This window comes from Canis aureus, chromosome 23 (genome assembly GCF_053574225.1).
Source record: "Canis aureus isolate CA01 chromosome 23, VMU_Caureus_v.1.0, whole genome shotgun sequence".
NCBI classification, from domain to species: domain Eukaryota; kingdom Metazoa; phylum Chordata; class Mammalia; order Carnivora; family Canidae; genus Canis; species Canis aureus.
In genome coordinates, this window is record NC_135633.1 from 23,118,931 (window position 1) to 23,144,103 (window position 25,173).

The following is a 25,173-nucleotide window of genomic DNA, read 5'->3' on the forward strand; positions in this document are numbered from 1 at the left end:
AAGAAACAAAAAGAATGCCTGACAAAGAATAAGGAGAAACAGATCCATGAATACAGATCTGGTGGTGGCCAGAGGGGCAGAGGTTGTGGGTGGCCAAATTGGTGAAGGGGACTGGGAGACATAGGCTTGCAGTGATGAGATGAGCAGTTACATGATAAAAAGTACAGCAATGGGAACTATAGCCACGGTTAGTATACGTGCTGCCGAAGCGAGCACAATATAGCCACGGTTTGTAATAGCCTTGTATGGGGACACCTGGTAGCTAGATTAGTGGTGATCCCCTCAGAGTGTATTGACTTGCTGAATTACTATGTAATATCGGAAAATAAGTATCATCACGTACTGGGGACACTTCAATAACAACAAATAGCCAACTCATAAAGACAGATACAATAGTTGGTATCAGGGGCTGAGGGTGAGGGAATACAGCAGACACTATATTACTAGATAAATAAGTCCTAGAGATCTGATGCACAGGAGAGTATAAATAATAATATTGTATCAAAAATATTAAACTTACTAAGAGACCAAATCTTAATTATTCCCACCACAAAAAAGAAAACAGAATTATGTAATGTGATACAGTGTTAACTAAATATAATGGCACTCACTTTGCAATATGTGAACATATAAAATCAACAAGCGCAGTTAAGCTTAAAAATGTTCAGTCACCTATAATTCAAGAATAAAGGACAGAGGAGATTACCATCTTTTATCTAACTAAATTATACATTGCTAAAACAAATCACATGGTACTATTTTTATTTTTTTTAAGATTTTGTTTATTTATTTGGGAAAGAGAGAGAGAGAACAGGAGGAACAGAGGTAGAAGGAGAAGCGGATTCCTCACTGTACAGGAAGCGCGACACTGGTCTTGATCCCAGGACTCAGAGATCATGACCTGAGCTGAAGGCAGACACTTAAGTGACTGATCCATCCAGGTGCCCCTTATTTTTAATTTTCATTTCAATGATAAATAAAGGAAGGAGAGGATGATACATGCTCTACAGAAAGTATACTTTACTGAAGTAAAGTGATTTCCTCTTATTTTTTACATATGTAATCTTGACGGGGACTAGAAGGTGAAACAGCAGCATGATTCTACTGACCATATCATCATGCTCACTCCCAATGCTTCCATCTTCATGCCCGCTGTGCTAACACTCACTGGGATTCCTGGGCTGGAGTCAGTGCAGCATTGGATTGGGATTCCATTCTGTGTCATGTATTTCATTGCTGTATTCGGGAATTCCCTAATTTTAGGTATAATCAAATATGAGCACAGCCTCCATAAACCCATGTACATATTTTTGGCCATGTTGGGGGCCACAGACATTGCACTTAGCACCTGTATTCTTCCCAAAATGTTAGGCATCTTCTGGTTTCATTTGCCAGAGATTTCCTGTGCAGCCTGCCTTCTACAAATGTGGCTTATTCACTCATTCCAGGCAATTGAATCAGGCATCCTACTGGCAATGGCCCTAGATCGTTATGTGGCCATCTGTGACCCCTTGAGACACACCACCATCTTCTCCCAACAACTTTTGACTCACACTGGAGTTGGGGTGACACTCAGGACTGCCATTCTTATTTTTTAAAAAGATTTTATTTATTTATTCACGAGGGACACACAGAGAGAGGTAGAGACATAGGCAGAGGGAGAAACAGGCTCCCTGAGGGAAGCCTGATGCAGGATTCAATCCCAGGACACCAGATCATGACCTGAACAGAAGGTAGATCCTTAACCACTGAGCCACCCAGGCATCCCAGGGCTGCCATTCCTGTAGCACCATGCCTAGTACTCCTCAAATGTCATCTTAAATTCTACCGAACTACAGTCATCTCCCATACTTATTGTGAGCACATGGCCATTGTGAAGGTGGCCACTGAAGAGATCTGTCCAGGTCAACAAGATATATGGTCTTTTTATTGCCTTCAGTATCTTGGGGTTTGACACAATCTTCATCACCTTGTCTTATGTTCAGGTCTTTATCACTGTGTTTCAATTGCCCCAGAAGGAGGCACGATTCAAGGCCTTTAATACCTGCATTGTCCACATCTGTGTCTTCTTACAGTTCTACCTCCTTGCCTTCTTCTCCTTCTTCACACATAGGTTTGGTTCTCACATACCACTATATGTTCATATCATCTTGTCAAACCTTTACCTGTTAGTCCCTCCTTTCCTCAACCCTATAGTCTATGGTGTGAAGTCCATGGTGTGAAGACCAAACAAATTTGTGACCATGTCCTGAAAATATTATTTTCTGAATCAATTCGTAATCACTAGTAGCTCTTTCTATGGGCATTCTAGGTTGATGCAGAGTAGGAACAGGAATATGGTAAAAATTAAATCTCTTAGAAATATCTGTGTTCCAAAAAATCTTTACCTCTCAGGTGCTCATAACTCAGAGAGATTATATATACATATATATTTATTTATTTATAAATTAAATAACATGGTCTTGAAGACCTGATGGCTCGTGGCTTAGAAAACAAACAAAAAGGGTAATTAGAATGATGAAATGAAAACACATCAAATTGAAGCCTATGGGATACCACAAAAGTAGTACTAAATCGGAATGTAATAAGAAGAAATGTCTATATTCGAAAGGTCAGATATCTCAAATAAATAATCTAACTTTACACCAATGAACTAGTAAAAGAAGAAAAACTGAACCAAAATTAGCAAAAGTGAAATAAGATTAGAGTAGAAATAACCATAGTAGAGAACAGAAAAAAAAATTGGGGGTAAACAACAAAAGTAAGAAGTTGTTTATTTTGAAAAGATGAATGGGACTGACAGAACTTTAAACCTAAAAAGAGAGAGAAGACTGAAATGAATAAATCATAAGTAAAAGAGGATACATTACAAATGACAGCACATAAATACAAAAAATCATAAGAGACCATGATGAAAGGTGATATGCCCACAAATTGGATAAGCTGCAAAATAGGGTTGATTTTTTTTTCCACAATAAAAAAAGAAGTCAAGAGAGTCATTTCCCTTGAAGAAGGGATGACTGTCAAGGGGAATGTTACAGAATGGGAAGAGGTGGGTCCTTCTGGGGTACAAGTAAGCTTATAGTCCTCATTCAGAGGCTAAGTCATTTATGTTTACTTCATGACAATTATCTCAGTTGGACAACATATGATTTTTGTATGTATGCTAGAATTCAGTAAGATATTTTTTAAATAAGTAAATAATTACTCAGCAACAACCCAAAGCAACACAAAAAGAAGAAAAAGATATATTAATGATCCATTGCACAGGAAAGGATTCTGAAGGGACATCAATAGAAAATGCACGGGGGGATTCTGCTTATTCCAAAACTGCAATCATTGCTTCTGATGTTGGGCGTTACTGAACACCTATTTCATCATTAATCTTAGTGACTGTGCATTAAATAATTCTAAAATATAATCTCTCTTTTATATCAGTACTTATTCCCACTTTAATCTTCCAGGAATCCTTCTGAGAAATAAAATATTTTTCATTATTCATTTATTGGTATTTCTTTTACATGTCTTACTTCTGAAAGTTATGAAAGTTAGCTTTCTAAATTTGAAAACTAGTCTGTCATCTCTGTATATTATGTAATATTTGTTTTAAAGCAGCTTTAGATCTCTTGCTTCTTTTAAACTTTTTTAAAGATTTTATTCATTTATTCATGAGAGACACAGAGAGAGAGAGAGGCAGAGACATAGGGAGAGGGAGAAGCAGACTCCCTGCAAGGATCCTGATGCAGGGGTCAATCCTAGGACCCTGGGATCATGACATGAGTCAAAGGCAGATGCATAACAGGCTGAGCCTTCCAGTTGCCCCAGGAGTGTCCTTTCATTAGGTAACATTGATCATTTCTTATGCTTGGTTTTCTATACCCCTTCTAAGGCTTTCACAGAAGATATCACATTACCTCCCCCCCATTTCTTCTTTATGCTACTTCTTCTTCCACATAGATCATGTCTAATCTATCTGTACTCATGACCTGGATAGCACACAACACATTTTAATGATAAATGTATATTGAATGAAGAAACGACAGAATAAAAGGGGAACCCTCTTGCACTCTTGGTGGGAGTGTGAACTGGTGAAGCCACTCTGGAAAACTCTGTGGAGGTTCCTCAAAAAGTTAAAAATAACACTGACCGGTAGCCGTGATGGCTCAGCGGTTTAGCGCCGCCTTCAGTCCAGGGCGTGATCCTGGAGGCCTAGGGTCCAGTCCCATATCAGGCTCCCTGCATGGATCCTGCTCCTCCCTCTGCCTATGTCTCAGCCTCTGTGTGTGTGTGTGGGGGTGTCTCATGAATAGATAAATAAAATCTTTAAAAAAATAAAAATAAAAATAAAAATAGAACTGACCTACGACCCAGCAATTGCACTGCTGCGGATTTACCCCAAAGATACAGATGCAGTGAAACGGTAGGACACCTGCACCCCGATGTTTCTAGCAGCAATGTCCACAATAGCCAAACTGTGGAAGGAGCCTCGGTGTCCATCGAAAGATGAATGGATAAAGAAGATGTGGTTTATGTATACAATGGAATATTACTCAGCCATTAGAAATGACAAATACCCACCATTTGCTTCGACGTGGATGGAACTGGAGGGTATTATGCTGAGTGGATTAAGTCAATCGGAGAACGACATACATATGGACTCATTCATTTGGGTAAAACAAAACATAGTGAAAGGGAATAAGGGGAAAGGAGAGGAAATGAGTGAAAATATCAGAGAGGGTGACACAACATGAGAGACACCTAACTCTGGGAAACGAACAAGGGGTAGTGGAAGGGGAGGAGGGCGAGGGGTACGGGTGACTGGGTGACGGTCACTGAGGGGGGAACTTGGCGTGATGAGCACTGGGTGTTATGCTATATGTTGGCAGATTGAACTCCCATAAAATCCAGTTCCACAGTCAAAAACAAACAAACAAACAAACAAAAAAAACTTACCAAATTACACCCTTTAAATGTAATTTTATTGGATATCAATCATACCTAAATAAAGCTATTTTAAAAATTTTAAAAAATGAATGACAGAATAAATACACGTTACTTTTTTAAACCAAAACCAAAAGCCAAAGCATTAATTTTCATAATAATATTATTTCCATATTTTCTAGTTTGAAGAACAAATAGAGGAAGAGGTGTTCAAACTCAAATAACTTAATCAGATCGTATTTTATTGACAACAATAGTTCTATGTCACAATTTTAATTTCAAAGAACATCAATCCCGGGATCCCTGGGTGGCGCAGCGGTTTAGCGCCTGCCTTTGGCCCAGGGCGCGATCCTGGAGACCCAGGATCGAGTCCCACGTCGGGCTCCCGGTGCGTGGAGCCTGCTTCTCCCTCTGCCTGTGTCTCTGCCTCTCTCTCTCTCTCTCTCTCTCTCTCTCTGTGTGACTATCATAAATAAAAAAAAATTAAAAAATTAAAAACATCAATCCCCAGGATACACACACATATACACACACGCACAGACACACATACATGTATGTGTGTGTGTGTGTGTGTGTGTGTATAGTGAGAGAGTATAATGCCCCCAATACAAAGTTAAAAGTTAAACAATAGCAGAATCTGGATTCAAAACTAGACAGTCCATTTCAAAACTAATTTTTAACCAACTACATCATGAGGTGTATCTTAACTGAAAAATCAAATCCATTTATCTTTAAATTTGAAGGATATCAGGAAATCATAAAAACCATTTTTTGTTTTGAGACTCAGTGAAAAAAGGGTCACAAGGATGTTTATTTACATAGAACTCAAGGCATTGGAGCATGTCTACTTCTACATGTTCTTTATATCATCTCATATGAGCACAGCAGAAAAGGAAATGAACTAATCAAAATATAATTTATGCCTATGAATCTGCCTGCCATTTACTTTGTGGGGAAAAAGAAGAGAAGAGAACAAGGAGGTTCCGCCAATTTTAGAGATGATTTCAGATGCATTAGGGGTTTTTTGAATCCCAGAAGTCTTCATTATGAGCTGCTGGGCCCCTTGTGGCTTGGGCTAGTGGTGAGGAAATCTCTCAGCCCATGTTCAGGCTTCCTCCTTCACCACATTCACTGGGGAGCATTACAATTAAGTGCCAGCAGCTTTCTTCTGTAATCAACCTCAATAAATTTATGCTTTTGCCTCAGCAGGATACAGACCTTCTGGGCACATTGTTGGAGATGAACACACCAATATGATCTCAGACAGACTTACAGAAGAGGGAGCAAGTCTGAATTGTAGGGACAGAAGAAAAGCAGAAAGGCTATCCCAGAGATGTCCACATATTGGCAGATAGCCCCAGCGCCAAGTGGATCCGAGTTTATGATGCTAACACTGACAAGGGCTGTTACAGAGGGTCCAGATGGAAAAAAGAGGCACTTCCCAGCACAAGATACCAGGGAGTGAGACCAGAATCTCAGGAGGAGGAAAGGTGGATGATAGGTAAGCAATGAGGGATGGTGCTATGAAGATTGATGTTGGTCTTCAGGTATCTGGTAGAGCAGACGTGGTTCCCAACAACAAAGGGCAAAGAAGTCTCACCATCCCCAAGTATATTCCTATACTGTTTTGCTGCCAGCTCTTCCAAGGATAACCACTCCATCCCACCTGCAGTGTACTCACATATGTCTTCTCCACCTGCCTTCCCACCATCTGTACCTGTCAGGTAATGCTCCCATGGCAGCTCCTTTCAATTGAATGAGTCAGACAATGTGATTGTTACACTAGGATTCCTATTCTAATCCTAATTAATATAAAAGAAAAAAGTTAATGAAAGAATTCATGACCTGTGAACCTGTACAGTTAAACATTGGGGAGCAAAGCTTTGGAAATCAAGGATTAGGTGGCTAACTGGTCTCTTCTAAGTATAGGTCAGCTGACACAGCCTCTCTTTATAGAATGATTCTTGTTGACTGAGTTCCTCCGTTGGAGGTTTAGCCCCATAAACCATGGCTCTTCCTGCATTACTGGCATATTTGGTGACATTGGGTATATGATTATATGATCAGGAGCTTGCTGACATAAAGCAGCAGTGTTGGAGAGTTTAAGAAAGAGTGAAATAACTGTACCCTATTTTTTACAGGCTAACAATTTATTTTATAGCTTGAGAGTTTCTTGATTCAAGACTGTAATTTTTAAAAATCAATGTTTTTGAATCAAGAATGACTTTATGTAAGGACTAAGACCCCACATTTCCAGAAATCCAGTATTCTTTACTAGGAAACAAAGAGGTCATTAAAATTCTCTCCAATTGCTCTAGGGCTCTCTCCTGAATCATTTCTGGTTTCCCAACGTTTGCCTTCTGTCTTGCATTTCTACTTCTTCATCTGACTCTGGATGAGGAGTCTACTCTTTCCCTCACTTATGTTTTATACATCTTTTAATCCTGAGCTCACAAAATGATTCAGTAGTTCAAATGATCTGTATTTTATTAAGAATTAACTAAACTAAATTAGCCAAGTCTCAGGCTAATGACCGCTCTGAACTATGAGGCCCCCAAACTGGCCTCTATTCTTCTAAGTTACCCATTTACTCATTTTACCACATCCTGTCGTCAGCAAGAATGAGTCCTCCTGCCTCCTCACTATTCCTGGCTCCTAGGTTTTCACTAATGTGTATTACAGAATGTCAGTTATTTTAAGCATGCAACTAATTTTTAGAATTTTGGTTGTTAATAATACAGGCAAAATAAGATGCAGCCTTATAAGAAATGTAAAACCAGTATGGGATTTTGGCCGAGAATAGACAAAGTACTATGATTTAGACAATCTTTCCCGAAAGTCCTCCTTCACAATCCATTGAAAGGGCATCCAGTCTTACATAGATACAGACAATATATAGATAGATGTAGATATCTACATATATTACACATATATATCTACATATATGATTTGGAAGTCAGTATTTGCTGTCTTCTCTGTAATAATGAGCTTTTATACTATATTCGAGTCAGAGTTCTATTTGCTGGGTCAAACTGACAATTCCGGACCTAAGGACAGTGGAAAATAATAGAGCTTTAGGGTAGCTGCAATGGGAGAAATAGAGAGATTCATCAACTCTGATTCAAAGGCCCTTTCCAAGCAAAATAAACAGGTATAATTATTTTGTCCACAGGTCCAGAAGGCTATAACAGATAGGTCAGCAGTTGATTCCCTTACTCAGATGATCTGGTGGTTCTAATGCATTTGGCCTGCCATGCACATGACCTCTAATTGTGGACTAGTGCTTGTGGAAGTCCACTCTGAAACAGTGACGGTAAAGTTTTTTACTTTCAATAATATAAATGATATGGATACTATGTTCTTAAAATTCTGTCAAAATCAGAGAGACTCCTTCTGATGACTGGATAAAAAAAGAAAATAGAAGAGTATCACTGACTGAGATACTTCTTTCATTTCTATCTGGAGACCCAAAGACATTATGTCCATCTCCAACATTACAATCTTCATGCCTTCTATGTTGACACTAATAGGGATCCCAGGCCTAGAGTCTGTGCAGTGCTGGATTGGGATTCCATTCTGTGCCATGTATCTCATTGCTATGATTGGAAATTCCTTGCTTCTGTTCATCATTAAATCTGAGCGCAGACTTCACGAGCCCATGTATATTTTTGTAGGCTTGCTAGGAGTCACAGATATTGCACTTGCTACCACCATTATGCCCAAGATGCTTGGCATATTCTGGTTTCATGTGCCACAGATTTACTTTGATTCCTGTTTGCTTCAAATGGGGCTCATCCATATGTTTCAGGGGATAGAGTCAGGCATCCTCCTGGCCATGGCCCTGGACCGTTATGTGGCCATCTGTTATCCACTCAGACACAGTGGCATCTTCACCCATCAGCTGGTGGCCCAAATAGGGGCTATTATAACACTCAGGGCTGCCATTCTAGTGGCCCCAGGCCTAGTACTGATAAAGTGCAAGTTTCAATTTTATCATACAACCACCATCTCCCACTCCTACTGTGAGCATATGGCCATTGTGAAACTAGCTGCAGAAAATGTGCGGGTCAACAAAATCTATGGCTTGTTTGTGGCATTCGCTGTTGCAGGGTTCGACCTCACCTTCATCACTTTGTCCTACATACAGATCTTCTTCACGGTTTTTCGTTTGCCCCAGAAGGAGGCCCGCTTGAAAGCATTCAATACCTGCATCGCCCACATCTGTGTCTTCCTCCAGTTCTACCTCCTCGCCTTCTTCTCCTTCTTCACACATAGGTTTGGTGCTCATGTCCCTCCTTATATCCACATCCTCTTTTCTAGCCTCTACTTGCTGGTCCCCCCATTTCTTAATCCACTTGTCTATGGTGCCAAGACCAAGCAGATCCGCATTCACGTGGTAAAGATGTTCTGTTCCTAAAATCCACAGCGATTAACACCCTCAGCCTTCCCTTTTCTGAAATAGTAACAATCTCTCAAAACTGCATATAATAGTTCACAATCCACATTAATCGAGACTCTTCAGTGTTGCATGTTTGTTTTGTGCAATTTGTGTGCATTCTATGGTTTTTGCATCATCATACCCCATAGCAACTATCAGTTAGGCTTTTGGATGCAACCGGAGAATGAGAAGGAAGAAACACAAAGAACAAAATACCGAAGATATAATGTTTCCTATTCTCTCCTCTTTTTCAGTCCCAGGTGCAGCTTTCTTTTCTTTGGATTCTTCTCCAGAAGGATTCACAAATATGCATCTATCACTGAATTTAAAGGCTCCCAAATCCCTTGTTCTAGAGTGTCCAAGTACTCCATAAAAACAAGGTGTTGGTGTGTCTTGAACTTTCTAGTCATCTAAAAATTTTAAGCATGGGTGTCAAAATAAAGAGACAAACATATAAGCAAAACCAAACCTTTATGGATATAAAGAGATCATAATATAAAAATTTCAGTACAATCACCAGAGTCATTCAGGAATTTTGAGATGGAAAAATCATGAGAATTCAAGTGCTCCATGTTACACACCCATACTTTTTCTCTTGCATCCGCCAGGTATTTAATTATTACTCCACCAATCAAGTGTTATTACAGCATCATATATTAAATATTGTACTAGGAAATGAGGGGCAGGGTGGCAAATTTAACACATCACTTAAGTTTCATCCACCTGTTTCCTTATATTTCTGGGAGGGAAGGAGAGAGAAACAGAGAGGGAAAGGAGTAAGACGTTGTAGTCGTATATGCACTGATTGTTAGGTAAGGGAACATTGAAATCCAACTGAAAGCAGCAGACAGGAGAGTTAAAATCCTGTTCTTTGGTTTTCAGTTAGGAAGCCTGATTCTTAAGGAATAATGGAAGGTGGCCCAGTAAGGAAGGACACACCATGCCAGGTAGATGATACAAGAGACATAAACTAGAGAATGTGCTTAATGTAACTGCACAGATGTTTTTCCAATGTAAATTACAATTTGGAGAGATGAACATACTGTGGATATCAAGAATGGCCGTGGAGGACAAACTGGTTAAAGGAGAGCAGGAGATACAGAACATACTTGTGATAGGAATAAGTCATGGGGATAAAAAGCACAGCATAGATAATAGAGTCAAAGATATTCTAGTAGCACTACATGGTTACAGATGGTAGCTACATTTGCTGTGAGCACACCATAAAGTATAGATTTGCTGAATCACTGTGCTGCATCCCTGGAAATAAGGTAACACGAGTGTCTTATCTATTTCAATTAAAAAACAAGAAAGGCCACCACGGACACACTGCAGAGATGTTGAACTTTATTCTCAAAGTTATTAGGTGGCATTACAGGTTTCTATATAAAGTAAACACATGTATTTAGTGTGCATTTGTAAGCACGTATGTGTCTATGGGGCATGTGACGGTGTATCTTTTCAGTGGATATAAGACATCATGCTTTTTAATCAGGCAAGGCTATTAATTTAATGAAGAGATGGAGTAGTCATCTAGATTATGATTTCAGAGCTTAAGACTAGGGGACTATTCCTGAAAACTTCAGATCATAGACCATTTACTGACAATTGTGGAAAATATGCACACGTAGGCTGATGTCTATGATTTCTTTTAAATTCAATACATCTATAAAACAGACTGCAAGTCACAAAAATGGAGGATACTCTGGCTTGTTTAAAGGATTCAGGCTGGAGACACCTGGGTTGCTCTGTGGTTTTGCACTTGCCTTCAGCCCCAGGGTGTGATCCTGGAGACTGGGGTCAAGTCCCACATCAGGCTCCCTGCATGGAGCCTACTTCTCCCTCTGCCTATGTCTTTGCCTTTCTTTCTGTGTGTCTCCCATGAATAAATAAATAAAATCTTTAAAAAAAAATGATTCAGTCTCGTAACCCTATCAATGATTGATGAGGATGAATGACTACTTGTAAATCTAGGGGATTTCTTGTGGCATCTTTGAAAATGTTCTCAATATCAATCTTTCTTGTATAATTAATATATGATATGATTAGCATGGATTACCAATAGGGGTGTTGTTCTTAGAGAACATAACTTCTTTAGGAATAAAACTGAGATGGATCAGAAGTGATTTCTTAATGTATTAGCAGGGTTCAACAACATTCTATGAAAAGGAACAAGTACATAGCTTAGGCTTTGTGGGCAAAGAGGTAATTGAAGACTATTACATAGGTTTTTAGATACCAAGAGATAAAACATGTTTACACACAGAAGTTGAACGAGGTCCAAAGTCTAATATGAGAAATAATAATCAAGATTGTGTAGATTTTCTATAATTCAGTCTAAAGTAGAAGAATGGAATTCATTTTTCTGGTGGAGAACCTTCTGCTTATGAGGGGCTAAAAGTCAGACTTTCCCTATCACCACCTTGAGTGCAGGAGTTCATCTTGTAACTCTCCTGAGCTAGTGGGCTAAACAAAAACAGACAGCAGACCAGCTTAGGGTGGTGCACTGTAATTCCAAGTTTATTTGGAGAAGTTTGAAATATATCTAACAAGGACTGGTCGTGACGGTGATTCTAAAAATAGACAGAATAGGAAACCAATGGGGAGACAGAAGATGAAACTGGAAACCTTTTACACCATCCTCAACTGTCAATATGCCATAAAGTATCTAGTCTAGAGTACAGATTATCCTAGTATTGTGACCTCCAAATCATCAGGACCAGATCCAAACTGAGACCTGAAAAGGGAAAAAAGAACATATGGATCATTATAAGGACAGAGGATACCCAAGACTCTCTATCTTCCCACACATAGGCCAGGATGATTATAGAGAATATTCTTGGACAGGAAATTGCCTGAAAAAGAAAAATACATTTTGTAGAGGGTCATTTTAATGATTTCTAGAAACTTCAAACTGGATTGCATCAAGTGCAACAATGACTAATAGCACTTGTATCTCTGAATCCTCAAACACTGGTTATAATTGAGATTTTTAAGCTTTGACAATCAGCTTGGTGAAATATGATTCTTTTTATAACTAGTATTCACAAAGAGTGCAATAACTGCTTCTTCTTCTGCTTGCATATCTTTCCTTGAAGTGCTTCATTGTTTCCTTTAATCACCTGCTGATTTGTATTCATGTCCTCTTAGTGTGTGTGTGTGTGTGTGTGTGTGTGTGTGTGTTTGACAGCAAACTTTATTTTTTTAATAATAAATTTATTTCTTATTGGTGTGCAATTTGCCAACATACAGAATAACACCCAGTGCTCATCCCTTCAAGTACCCCCTCAGTGCCCATCACCCACTCGCCCCCACCTCTCCCAGCCCTCCTCCCCTTTCACCACCCCTAGTTTGTTTCCCAGAGTTAGGAGTCTTCATGTTCTGTCTCCCTTTCTGATATTTCCCACACATTTTTCTCCCTTCCCTTCTATTCCCTTTCACTATTATTTATATTCCCCAAATGAATGAGAACATATAATGTTTGTCCTTCTCCAATTGACTTATTTCACTCAGCATAATACCCTCCAGTTCCATCCACGTTGAAACAAATGGTGGGTATTTGTCGTTTCTAATGGCTGAGGAATATTCCATTGTATACATAGACCACATCTTCTTTATCCATTCATCTTTCTATGGAAACCAAGGCCCTTCCACAGTTTGGCTATTATGGACATTGCTGCTAGAAACATCTCGGTGCAGGGGTCCTGTTGTTTCATTGCATCTGTATATTTGGGGTAAATCCCCAACAGTGCTATTGCTGGGTCGTAGGGCAGGTCTATTTTTAATTCTTTGAGGAACCTCCACACAGTTGTCCAGAGTGGCTGCACATTCCCACCAACAGTGTAAGAGGGTTCCCCTTTCTCCACATCCTCTCCAACATTTGTAGTTTCCTGCCTTGTTAATTTTCCCCATTCTCACTGGTGTGAGGTGGTATCTCATTGTGGTTTAGATTTGTATTTCCCCGATGGCAAGTGATGCAGAGCATTTTCTCATGTGCATGTTGACCATGTCCATGTCTTCCTCTGTGAGGTTTCTCTTCATGTCTTTTGGCCATTTCATGATTGGATTGTTTGTTTCTTTGGTGTTCAGTTTAGTAACTTCTTTATATCTTGGAAACTAGCCCTTTATCTGATAGGTCATTTGCAAATATCTTCTCCCATTCTGTAGGTTGTCTTTTAGTTTTGTTGACTTTATCCTTTGCTGTGCAAAAGCTTCTTATCTTGATGAAGTCCCAATAGTTCATTTTTGCTTTTGTTTCTCTTGCTTCGTGGATGTATCTTGCAAGAATTTACTGTGGCCAAGTTCAAAAAGGGTGTTGTCTGTGTTCTCCTCTAGAATTTTGATGGAATCTTGTCTCACATTTAGATCTTTCCTCCATTTTGAGTTTATCTTTGTGTATGGTGAAAGAGAGTGGTCTAGTTTCATTCTTCTGCATGTGAATGTCCAATTTTCCCAGCACCATTTATTGAAGAGAGTGTCTTTTTTCCAGTGGATACTCTTTCCTCCTTGATCGAATATTAGTTGACCATAAAGTCCAGGTCCACTTCTGGTTTCTCTATTTTGTTCCATTGATCTATGTGTCTGTTTTTATGCCAGTACCACGCTGTCTTGATGACCACAGTTTTGTGGTACAACCTGAAATCTGGCATTGTGATGCCCCCAGATATGGTTTTCTTTTTTAAAATTCCTCTGGCTATTTGGGGTCTTTTCTGATTCCACACAAATCTTAAAATAATTTGTTATAACTCTCTGAAGAAAGTCCATGGTATTTTGATAGGGACTCCATTAAACGTGTAAGTTGCCCTAGGTAACATTGACATTTTCACAAAATTAATTCTGCCAATCCATGAGCATGGAATATTTTTCCATCTTTTTTGTGTCTTCCTCAATTTCTTTCAGAAGAGTTCTATAGTGTTTAGGGTATAGATCCTTTACCTCTTTGGTTAGGTTTATTCCTAGCTTTCTTATGCTGCTGGGTGCATTTGTAAATGGGATTGACTCCTTAATTTCTCTTTCTTCAGTCTCATTGTTAGTGTATAGAAATGCCACTGATTTCTGGGCTTTGATTTTGTATCCTGCCATGCTACCAAGTTGCTGTATGAACTCTAGCAATCTTGGGGTGAAGGCTTTTGGGTTTTCTATGTAGAGTATCATGTCATCGGCGAAGGTCACAAATCGGGTTTGAACTGATACCAAAAGATTGGGATTGTCCCCTGCTTATTCTCAGATCATAATGCCTTGAAATTAGAACTAAATCACAACAAGAAGTTTGGAAGGACTTCAAACACGTGGAGGTTAAGGACCATCCTCCTAAAAGATGAAAGGGTCAACCAGGAAATTAAGGAAGAATTAAAAAGATTCATGGAAACTAATGAGAATGAAGATACAACCGTTCAAAATCTTTGGGATGCAGCAAAAGCAGTCCTGAGGACGAAATACATCGCCATACAAACATCCATCCAAAAACTGGAAGGAGCTGACACTTTGTGTTTCGGCGACAGGCAGACAGACAGGCAGTCTCAAAAACTGGAAGGAACTCAAATACAAAAGCTAACCTTATACATAAAGGAGCTAGAGAAAAAAACAGCAGATAGATCCTACACCCAGCAGAAGAAGAGAGTTAATAAAGATTCGAGCAGAACTCAACGAAATCGAGACCAGAAGAACTGTGGAACAGATCAACAAAACCAGGAGTTGGTTCTTTGAAAGAATTAATAAGATAGATAAACCATGAGCCAGCCTCATAAAAAGAAGAGAAAGAAGACTCAAATTAATAAAATCATGAATGAGAAAGGAGGGATCACCACCAACACCAAGGAAATACAAACGATTTTAAAAACATATTATGAACAGCTATACGCCAATAAATTAGGCAATCTAGAAGAAATGGACGCATTCCTGGAAAGCCACAAACTACCAAAACTGGAATAGGAAGAAATAGTAAACCTGAACAGGCCAATAACCAGGGAGGAAATTGAAGCAGTCATCAAAAACCTCCCAAGACACAAAAATCCTGGGCCAGATGACTTCCCAGGGGAATTCTATCAAACGTTTAAAGAAGAAACCATACCTATTCTCCTAAAGCTGTTTGGAAAGATAGAAAGAGATGGAGTACTTCCAAATTTATTCTATGAGGCCAGCATCACCTTAATTCCAAAACCAGACAAAGACCCCACCAAAAAGGAGAATTACAGACCAATATCCCTGATGAACATGGATGCAAAAATGCTCAACAAGATACTAGCCAATAGGATCCAAGAGTACATTAAGAAAATTATTCACCATGACCAAGTAAGATTTATTCCTGAGACACAAGGCTGGTTCAATACTCGTAAAACAATCAATGTGATTCATCATATCAGCAAGAGAAAACCCAAGAACCATATGATCCTCTCATTAGATGCAGAGAAAGCATTTGACAAAATACAGCATCCATTCCTGATCAAAACTCTTCAGAGTGTAGGGATAGAGGGAACATTCCTCAACATCTTAAAAGCCATCTACGAAAAACCCACAGCAAATATCATTCTCAATGGGGAAGCACTGAGAGCCTTTCCCCTAAGATCAGGAACAAGACAGGGATGTCCACTCTCACCACTGCTATTCAACATAGTACTGGAAGTCCTAGCCTCAGCAATCAGACAACAAAAAGACATTAAAGGCATTCAAATTGGCAAAGAAGAAGTCAAACTCTCCCTCTTCGCCGATGACATGACACTCTACATAGAAAACCCAAAAGCCTCCACCCCAAGATTGCTAGAACTCATACAGCAATTTGGTTGCGTGGCAGGATTCTTTGTGTGTTTAAAATCTGATAAATAAGTTTTTCCATGATCCCCTCCTCTCTGCATGGTAAGGACTATCATTTTACATCAGACAACTTCACAAATAGTATAGGCATGGCCAGTTCCGACTATTTGGTGTTTCCCATAATTCATGTAAACTTGGTACTTCTCACTTGATAAACTTTATCAACCATTGCAGTAAAAGCCATGCAACTCCATTCTTAACACTGTTGTAGTAAAAATTAAACTTTTGTTTCTCGTTTTCTCTAGAACACGTGTAGAATGAAGAGCCACTGATGAATACTTGCACCCTATATTTCCTATTATATTACAGTAAGCTAATTATTCCTATTGATATAAGAAGCTCTAAGGAACTGTATTTGTCACCAAAGGAGTCATATTGCTTCTAAAACCTCTTATTCACCATAGCACTAATGTTTTTTTTTAAGATTTTATTTATTTATTCATGAGAGACATAGAGAGAAAGAGAGAGGCAGAGACTTAGCCAGAGGGAAAAGCAGTCCCCCTGCTATAAAATACACCCCTTCATGTGTACAAAACACTAATTTTTGTATTTTCAGAAATTTATGTTACTTTCTCTTCTCTAATTCCAGAACACTTTTGTGACCCAGATGCTGAGTTCATGATCTTAGCCAAAGGCAGATGCTCAACCACTGAGCCACCCAGGTGCCTGCCGGCACTAATGGCGTTTAACTTAGCATTATCTAAGAGTAATTTTGTCTCCAAAATTCAATAGCATTATGATTCTGTGAGGTTCAAACAGTTTTTGCATTTCCCAAAAATATCTGTGGGTCATTCAACATGCTTCTAATACTCCAATTCTCTATAGAGAGAGTAGTGTATGAATTTCAGAACCTGCTGGCCTCATAGCAGCCTATATCATATTCTATGTGCAAACTATTCTTTTGTTTTCTCTGAAGATATTTTATTTTATTTTGAATTCATCAGATTCTGTTGGGTGGCTGGCATTCTGATATACATTGTTTTCTGGTGTACCTATTTCTACTATGGTTGATTTGAATCTACCATGTCACTGAGTGCAGAGCTGGGAAGAGATGCACACCACCGCTCCCCTAAGCCACTGTGAGGTAACCCAGCCCACAAAGTAGCCGTATTATAGGATGAATATAATTTATGGCAATTTAATGACAAGATGGGAGTCAGAGAGTCTCTCAGTACAAAAAAGAACATGTCTGCTAAATGCGGCCAGATGCAATCAGTGACAAAAACCATGTAACTCTAAGTGAGGCTATCATGTCTGTCACATAGATGCATGTAACACAGCCTTGTTAGATATTTTTTTGTACCACGCAGATTCAGAATCTTTTCCTTTCCTCTTCTTGATCCCAAAGCTTAAAATCCTGTTTAAGTCACAAACTTCCCTAGCCCCTTTTTTTGTCAACTAAGTAAACACTGGTCATAAAAAAATAGTTCATAGTTGGGAAGTTGATATATATAAGGTGACTGGCAGTAAAATCTGAAAACACGTAATATCATTTTGGGATAATTCTAAACAAATAGAACAATTTCTATATCACATAGAAATATTCCATTTAGTTCTCTGTTACCATGTCTATATTGATTACTCTGAATACCTTGAGATGTTTTCATTTCCCTTCATTTGGCTCATTATTTAGTATATAAGTGTCATTGTGTTATCTTGGGGGTATTGTTTTCTCTTAAAAGCTTCTGAAAGGACAGTTGTTTTGGTTCCCAGTCCTCCCAAGGACAGCAGGAATGGAGAGTTTTTATTAGATGCAGATCTGCTATGAGACAAGTTCTCCTAGGGTTTGAACCATATTGTGCCTGCTTTTCACCTTTGTCTGAAGCTGATTTAAAGCTCACCAGTGATTGGTTCAAAGTAGTCCCCAAGGTGGCTCCTATAGTACAAAACAGCCATCCTCACTATATGAAACACCAAAAGAGTTTCACCCTGTGGCTTCTACGTATGTTATCACTGATGATTCCAGGTAAGTCTTTGGGCCTTAGATTCTGCACTGAGTGTGGGAAATGGAGGATTGGTTTCAAAGAGAACACAACACACTTATGAGCCAAGAAGATGCCAGGATGACTAAAAAAAGCAACAGAATCTTGCAGTAGCTGATTGCTCAAACATGAAGATTCTGTTTCGTGTTTTGCTCTTCAGAATATTTCTGAATCACTGAATCACACAATCAGTGACAGTATATAAAGTAGGCCTGAGAAAAGGAAGACCCTACAGAAGAATATGGGTAATAAATGTGTAAAAATTTGGTTTCTGAGAATCTACCCCTGGGGGCTTGAAACAGAGATCAAAGGATGAATGTCACAAACTTTGCATAGGGTAAGATTTCCTGAGATTATAGGGAGAGTAGCTTTAGACCTCAATCCCTTCATTCTTTTAGGTTTTGAGAATCAGCCTGAGTCAGAAATGGGTTGTAAGTAACCCTAAGAGTTCAGGGTTGATGCTGAAAATGAGAACCCCTGATTGTTTACCTGGCCCACACATTTCAAGGTTTAAGATATGTCTCCTTCCTCTTCTAAACATGTACATATCTGTACACACACAGATGTTTCAAGCTTGTGCTTGTGATCTAGTGCCGTTACTCTCAATCCAAAGACATCTTAGTCTCACCTCCCATGATTTCCATCCATCAAGTCAGTGAGCAGCACAAATATCACTCCTGTGTTAGTCCTCACTTCATCCTATCCCAAATGCACTATCACAAGTATCCTTCTAACTTCATCTCCCTATGTCAGATATCATCGTTCTGGATCAGATGGAGTGGATTTTTACAGGGAAAGAAACCTGCTGTTATTCCACCTAAGGTTTTGAAATTTTTTTGTTTAAAATTATAACCTTGGGTGCTGGGAATTCGGAGGGCAGTTGATGTGATGAGCCTTTGATGTTGTACACAAGTGATGAAGTATTGAAAACTACACTTGAATCTAATGATGTATTATATGTTGGCTAATTGAATTTATATTCAAAAAATTGTGAGCTTAAATGTGTTATTCTTCCCTTTTCCTTAGCCCTAACAACCGTCACCTCTGCTTATGAAAGAATTCATATCTGAAACTACCTTTTGATTTTCAGTCCAACTATACATTTCATGCTTCTTTGACTTTTTCCAAAGTTTTTCCTCTTGAAATGCCCTTTCATCTCCTTTATCTGGCTAATATCTACCAGAGAATGATCCCTCTTCATAGCCATATTTAGTCTGCCTATTTTGATTAAACCTACAAAACATTATTATTTAATTAAAGACTATTTTTCTCCAATGTAAAACTCTAAAGCAATTGTTAGCAACCATATGTGATGTGTCCTTCCCCACACATGCAGGTGACATTTGGTTTAGCATGAGACATTTTTTATTTTTGTGACAAGAGAGAACAATTAGTAACTCATGGATAGAAGTGGGGATGCCGTCAAGCCTCCTACAATATAGAGAATTAGAACACAAAGTTTATCTTATCAAAAATGCCAGTTGTGCTGAGAGTGAGAAGACCTGTTCTAGAAGAATATCAGTTAAGCCTTATGAAGCTGGAAATGTAAAACTATCAAAAAGGAAGGTAACTGCTTTCTTCATAGGATGCATGTTCTTTGAAGGCACATTTTCCCATGTCACCTACCTGCTAGTTTGTTTCTTGGCTTCTTCCCTTTTTACTCTCTTTCTTCTGACTAACCATGATATAAACCTCAGCCACACTTCAGTTTGCACACTATCCTCTAAGAATTCTTCAGGTCAAGTATGACTCACATGGTTATGGCTATGTTAAATCTCCCAAATGACTATGCCTAAAAAAGACAATAGCACACACTTTTGAGCCAAATCACAGAGTGTTAGCCAGTACATGGGTCATCTGATGTGCAAACTTGGACTTATATGTGCAGCATATAGTAAGCCTGTATATAGTTTCTGTGTTTTATCTATTTGGTGAAATAAAAAGGTAATATGAAAGTTTTTTATCCATCAGCCTGAAAAGGCACAAGCTGACCAAAATCTTTTGTATATTTTTGTATAATCCAGCCTGACTTATTCACACACTAATATGTAGCTCATAATTCTTACTGGATTCAGTGGTAAAATCTCAAAAGACAAAGTATTTTTTGTTCTTTCTGGGTCAGTATGCCATGGAATTTAAATCCAAGTAGATTCACCTATAAAAATAAGAAGTCTTAGTTTTTCATTAAGATAATGGGCTAATGATGGGAATATCATAAGGTAAGGAAGATAATATAATTAAAAATGCTTACATGTCTTAGGAACATGGATAATATAATACGTATTTAACGAATCATAAGTCCTAGTTTTGAATTTCAAGCACTCAAGGTAATGTAGATTCTTCAAAATATAGGATAAATAAATTTTACAGTCTGTACCTCCGCATCCTCCCTTCAAAATAAATAAATTGATCAAATTCCCTTTAAAATGTCACATATGCAGACACCAAGATTATAGTCAATTGACAAATCTCATGAGTACCAAAATCTATGTAGATTTGGGGTTGCACAGTAGAATATGTAGGAGTGTGATAACTGACTCTATCACTTGTTCACCAAACTTTTGCACTAAACTATACAATCTAACCTGCCAGTCCTGCATTCTGTTAGGTCAGACAGAATGGATTTTCCAGGTGCTTTTGCTTAATTATACACAGAAAAGGTATGAATGACCTTGTGAGGGCCCAGGGAAGGCCACTCCCAAAGTGTGACATAAGGTCATAAAGACTATTTTGAACTAACAGCCTCTGCAGGAAGACTGACTCTTCTTTGTCTCCAGAATTCAGTAAAAACATCTCCCCTGTGAAAGGTCCCCTCTCTGCACCTAAAAGTAAAGAGACATCTTTATCATCAGAGGTAGGATATGCGGGGCCAAAGTAGCCTATATAAATAAGCCTTGTAAAAAAAAAATAAAAAGCTAAAACTGAATAAACCTTTTAATATTACTAGTATTACTCCAGCTTGGATTCTAGTCAAATTTAGAATTCCTTACTAATTGAAGCTGGTAAGCATAAGATTTATTTGTCTTGTCAATTCCTCACAGCTTTGTATTTCTTTGTCAAGAATCTGTGAAACTTACATGCCAGGGCACCTAAAGTCTCAGTTGGTTAAGTGTCCACTGTTGGTATCAGCTCAGGTCGTGACCTTTCTTCTTTGTTTTTTTTTAATGTCTGCAACTTCTTAGCAGAGAATATGGAATCTAGAAGTGTATACATAGACCACATCTTCTTTATCCATTCATCTTGCGATGGACACCGAGGCTCCTTCCACAGATTGGCTATTGTGGCCTTTGTCTTTTTAAAGCAAAGTTGATGTCTATATCACACAATTCAAAAAATCCTAGGCACAAAGAAGCAGAAATTTTATCACTGCTTGTATACTTAATAGATAATGGAAATATAAAACTAGAACAGAAAACAAACACTGAACAGAGAAGAGAAAATTTAAAAAGAAATCCATCTTATTTGCAAATAAAGATACCGGGGTCCATAACGGGGAAGTGATTAACCCAACAACTTACGGAAGTTTTAGAGAAGAGTCAGCCCTTCACATAGGCTATTTTAGTGTGCCTGGAATCTCCATAAATAAATAATTATTCTGTCAACTTGATTTCTTCCTATAGGAAACTAGCCTCACTACTTTGCACCAGAGCATGCAAACTCTCCAGTTTTAATATGGCAGACAATGCTACACATAGCTACATCTCATCTTTTTTCCTGGTTGGTATTCCTGGTTTGCAAGCTTTTCACTGCTGGATTGGCATCCCTGTCTGCCTCCTGTTTGCCCTGGCCCTGCTGGGGAACAGTGTAATCATCATCACCATCAAAATAGAACCCAGCCTCCACCTGCCTGTGTATTTCTTCCTTTGTATGCTGGCAGTGAATGACATGGCTCTTGTCTCTTCCACAGCCCCCAAGATGCTGGGTATCTTCTGGTTGGATGCTCACAAGTTTGACTTTAGTATCTGTCTAGCACAAATGTATTTTATCCACACATTCTGCATAATTGAGTCAGCCCTCTTGGTTGCCATGGCCTTCGACCGGTATGTAGCTATTTGTATCCCACTGCGTTATACAACCATCTTGACAACACCAATGGTCACTAAAATGGGTCTAGCTGGTGTGATCCGAGCTACCTTTATGGTTTTGCCCTGTCCTCTTCTTATTAAAAGGCTACCATATTACACTAAATATGTTATCAATCATGCCTACTGTGAGCACATGGCTGTGGTGAAGTTGGCCAGTGCCAACACCCTCATTAACAGAGCATATGGAATCTCTGTGGCCCTTTCAGTGATGGTGTTGGACCTAGGGCTCATCGCCACATCCTATATCAAGATCCTTCAGGCAGTCTTCCGGCTATCTTCTCAGAATGCCCGCTCTAAAGCTCTGGGCACCTGTGCTGCCCATGTCTGCACTCTACTTGGATTCTACACACCTGCACTATTTAGTTTCCTAACTCACCGTATTGGCAAGAAGGTACCTTCAAGCATTCATATAATCTTTGCAAGTTTGTATCTTTTGGTGCCTCCCACAGTCAATCCCCTGGTGTATGGTGTCAAGACCAAACAGATTCGTGACCGTGTGGTCAGTCTCTTCCTCTCAAACAAGATTATTTCTGGAAACTAAAATATGATGTAAATACAAACCCGTATTGGCAGATTCTGTTTTATGAAATCATGGTACATTAACAATAGTTGCAACTTTGTCCCCAACATACAATTTCTCAATTCAGTTTTATTTCTCAGCAGGGATATTTGATGTTGTACATTTTTCTCTCTTTTTTCATTTTTTAATATTTCCCTTTCTTTCTCTTGGAAATAAGCTTCATGGGAAGCGTTCAATAAATACTTGCAATAATTGTTATTTATTATTGACATTATTTTGTATTCTATATTTATGAATAATATTTCATGATATTCACAAATGTGAAATAAATAGGTTAATTTTTGTAATAATTTAAAAGTTCTCAGTATATTGGACAATGTAATTTATGAAAACAATTTTTTTTTTCCAATTCACACTCTTACATGTACTGATTAAAATTCTTCAGTAAAAGTCGTCATTTTCAAGTTTCAGTTATAACAGTTGTAATAATGGCTTAACAGTCACATAATGATCATTGTGGGTTTGGCTGTTTACTAAGCCTTTTACATTTATTTACTCCTTTAGTCCACAAAACTATACTATGATGTGGGTAGTATTATTATTTTCCTCGTACCAAGTAGGAAACTGAGGCACAAAAAGGTTTAGTAAATTGCATAAAGGTAACTCCCCTAGCACAAGGCAATGTAAAATTGAACCCAGGGACTCTGGTTTTCAAAATACATGCTCTGTATTATGCAATATTGCCCACTAATATGCTTATACTTACTTGCCTTATAAATTTGGAAGCTTATTCCTCTAAACCTTTTAATTTTTTATCCTCCTACATCTCCTCTTCTTTTCTATATTGTGGTAGATATTTCTTAATTTCTTTAAAATCCCTTATAAGTGATAAATCTACTGCAATATCTTGACAACACCCCAAGCAAGAATTGCTTCTACTTTACTAGAAAACTGTCCAATCAGTACGGCCTGATAACACTATTACTATACAATCATTATATGGTTTCACTCATATGGGGAATATAAAAAAATAGTGAAAGGGATTATAGGGGAAAGGAGAGAAAATGAGTGGGAAAACTCAGAGAGGGTGACAAAACATGACAGACTCCTAACTGCGGGAAACAAACAAGTGGTAGTGGAGGGGGAGGTGGGCAGGGAGATGAGGTGACTGGGTGATGGGCACTGAGGGGGGCATTTGATGGGATGAACATTGAGTGTTATATGTTGGTAAATCGAACTCCAAAAAAAATATGCATATAAAAATTAAAAATTAAAAAATATATATATATAGTTTCAAAACTTAATGAAAACTCTAAGATTCTGAAAATACTATTTACCCATATGGCATTCCCCTCTCCTTTTTCTTTTTTAAAAAATTTATTTCTTCCCTCTTTTCCTTCAGTATCAATTTGTTTTGATCACATTCATTCAGTGCTGAAATTGAAAATGTTTCACTTCTAAGTTTAATGTTACTATGCATGGAACATAGAAGAAACTACATTGGACATATCTATAGAATGCTCTGTTCAAATGCTCTTTTACTTTAGATCATCATGGGATGTAGTGTTCATTGAATCAGAAATTGTTGGGTTTTGACCAACATTGGTATATTCTTTGTGGACTATTCATAAACATTTGTTTGTTCTCAAATGAATTAGTTCCTCAAAACTTTACATTTTTAGATGTTTCATCTACAGCCATATTCTTGTTTGTCAAACTCAAGTTTAAATACTGTTTCCAAAACTGATAGCTAAGTGAGTGTTATTTTTAACACTATAAATCCTAACTTCATCATTTGTAAGTGTGGAAAATAGTTTTTAAACTTCATAGTGTTAAAGTAAGAATTCAATGAGACTACGGATGAAACAGTTTCACAATAGTCAACACAATCTTCCAAACACACCAATTCTCACTGCTATGATAGGTATTGAAATAATGAAGGTCGGGATTCCTGGATGGCTCAGCGGTTTGGCGCCTGCCTTCTGCCCAGGGCATGATCCTGCAGACCTGGGATCAAGTCCCACATCGGGCTCCCTGCATGGAGCCTGCTTCTCCGTCCCTCTGCCTGCGTCTCTGCCTCTCTCTCTCTCTCTGTGTGTGTCTCTCATGAATAAATAAATAAAATCTTTAAAAAAAGAAAATATGAAGATCATTATTAAATTTATTTTTTCAAATGTCTACATAGAGCTCCCAACTGAGTATATCTACTAGGAGATCCTATTTCTTTAATTTAACATGCCCCAAAGTGGACATTCTGCACTTATTCCCCCACCCAAACCATTCTAAAAAATTTCTTCTCTCAGTGAATCACATGCCAAGTCACTGCAATAAGTTACACAAAAACAATTAATGTCATAGAGGATTTATTTTCAAATATAAGGCAAAGATACATGAGAA

General features: G+C 38.3%; 2 protein-coding genes and 1 pseudogene across 2 annotated transcripts; all 3 read left to right on the top strand.

Annotated features, from left to right (window-relative positions):
• The first annotated feature begins 1,118 nt into the window (after positions 1 to 1,118).
• Positions 1,119 to 2,287, top strand: LOC144295151 (olfactory receptor 52A5-like; annotated as a pseudogene).
• Positions 2,288 to 8,419: 6,132 nt separating this feature from the next.
• On the top strand, positions 8,420 to 9,358 carry LOC144295395 (olfactory receptor 52A1). The gene has a single exon (XM_077867785.1). The coding sequence runs from the start codon at positions 8,420 to 8,422 to the stop codon at positions 9,356 to 9,358; it is 939 nt and encodes a 312-aa protein (XP_077723911.1).
• A 12,485-nt stretch (positions 9,359 to 21,843) lies between these two features.
• On the top strand, positions 21,844 to 22,797 carry LOC144295396 (olfactory receptor 52P1-like). The gene has a single exon (XM_077867786.1). It carries the CDS (start codon positions 21,844 to 21,846, stop codon positions 22,795 to 22,797), a length of 954 nt encoding a protein of 317 aa, XP_077723912.1.
• Positions 22,798 to 25,173: the final 2,376 nt, after the last annotated feature.

Excerpts from the sequence above, each read along its gene's own strand:
- LOC144295395 (XM_077867785.1), top strand. The coding sequence starts at position 8,420 with ATGTCCATCTCCAACATTACAATCTTCATGCCTTCTATGTTGACACTA.
- LOC144295396 (XM_077867786.1), top strand. The coding sequence starts at position 21,844 with ATGGCAGACAATGCTACACATAGCTACATCTCATCTTTTTTCCTGGTT.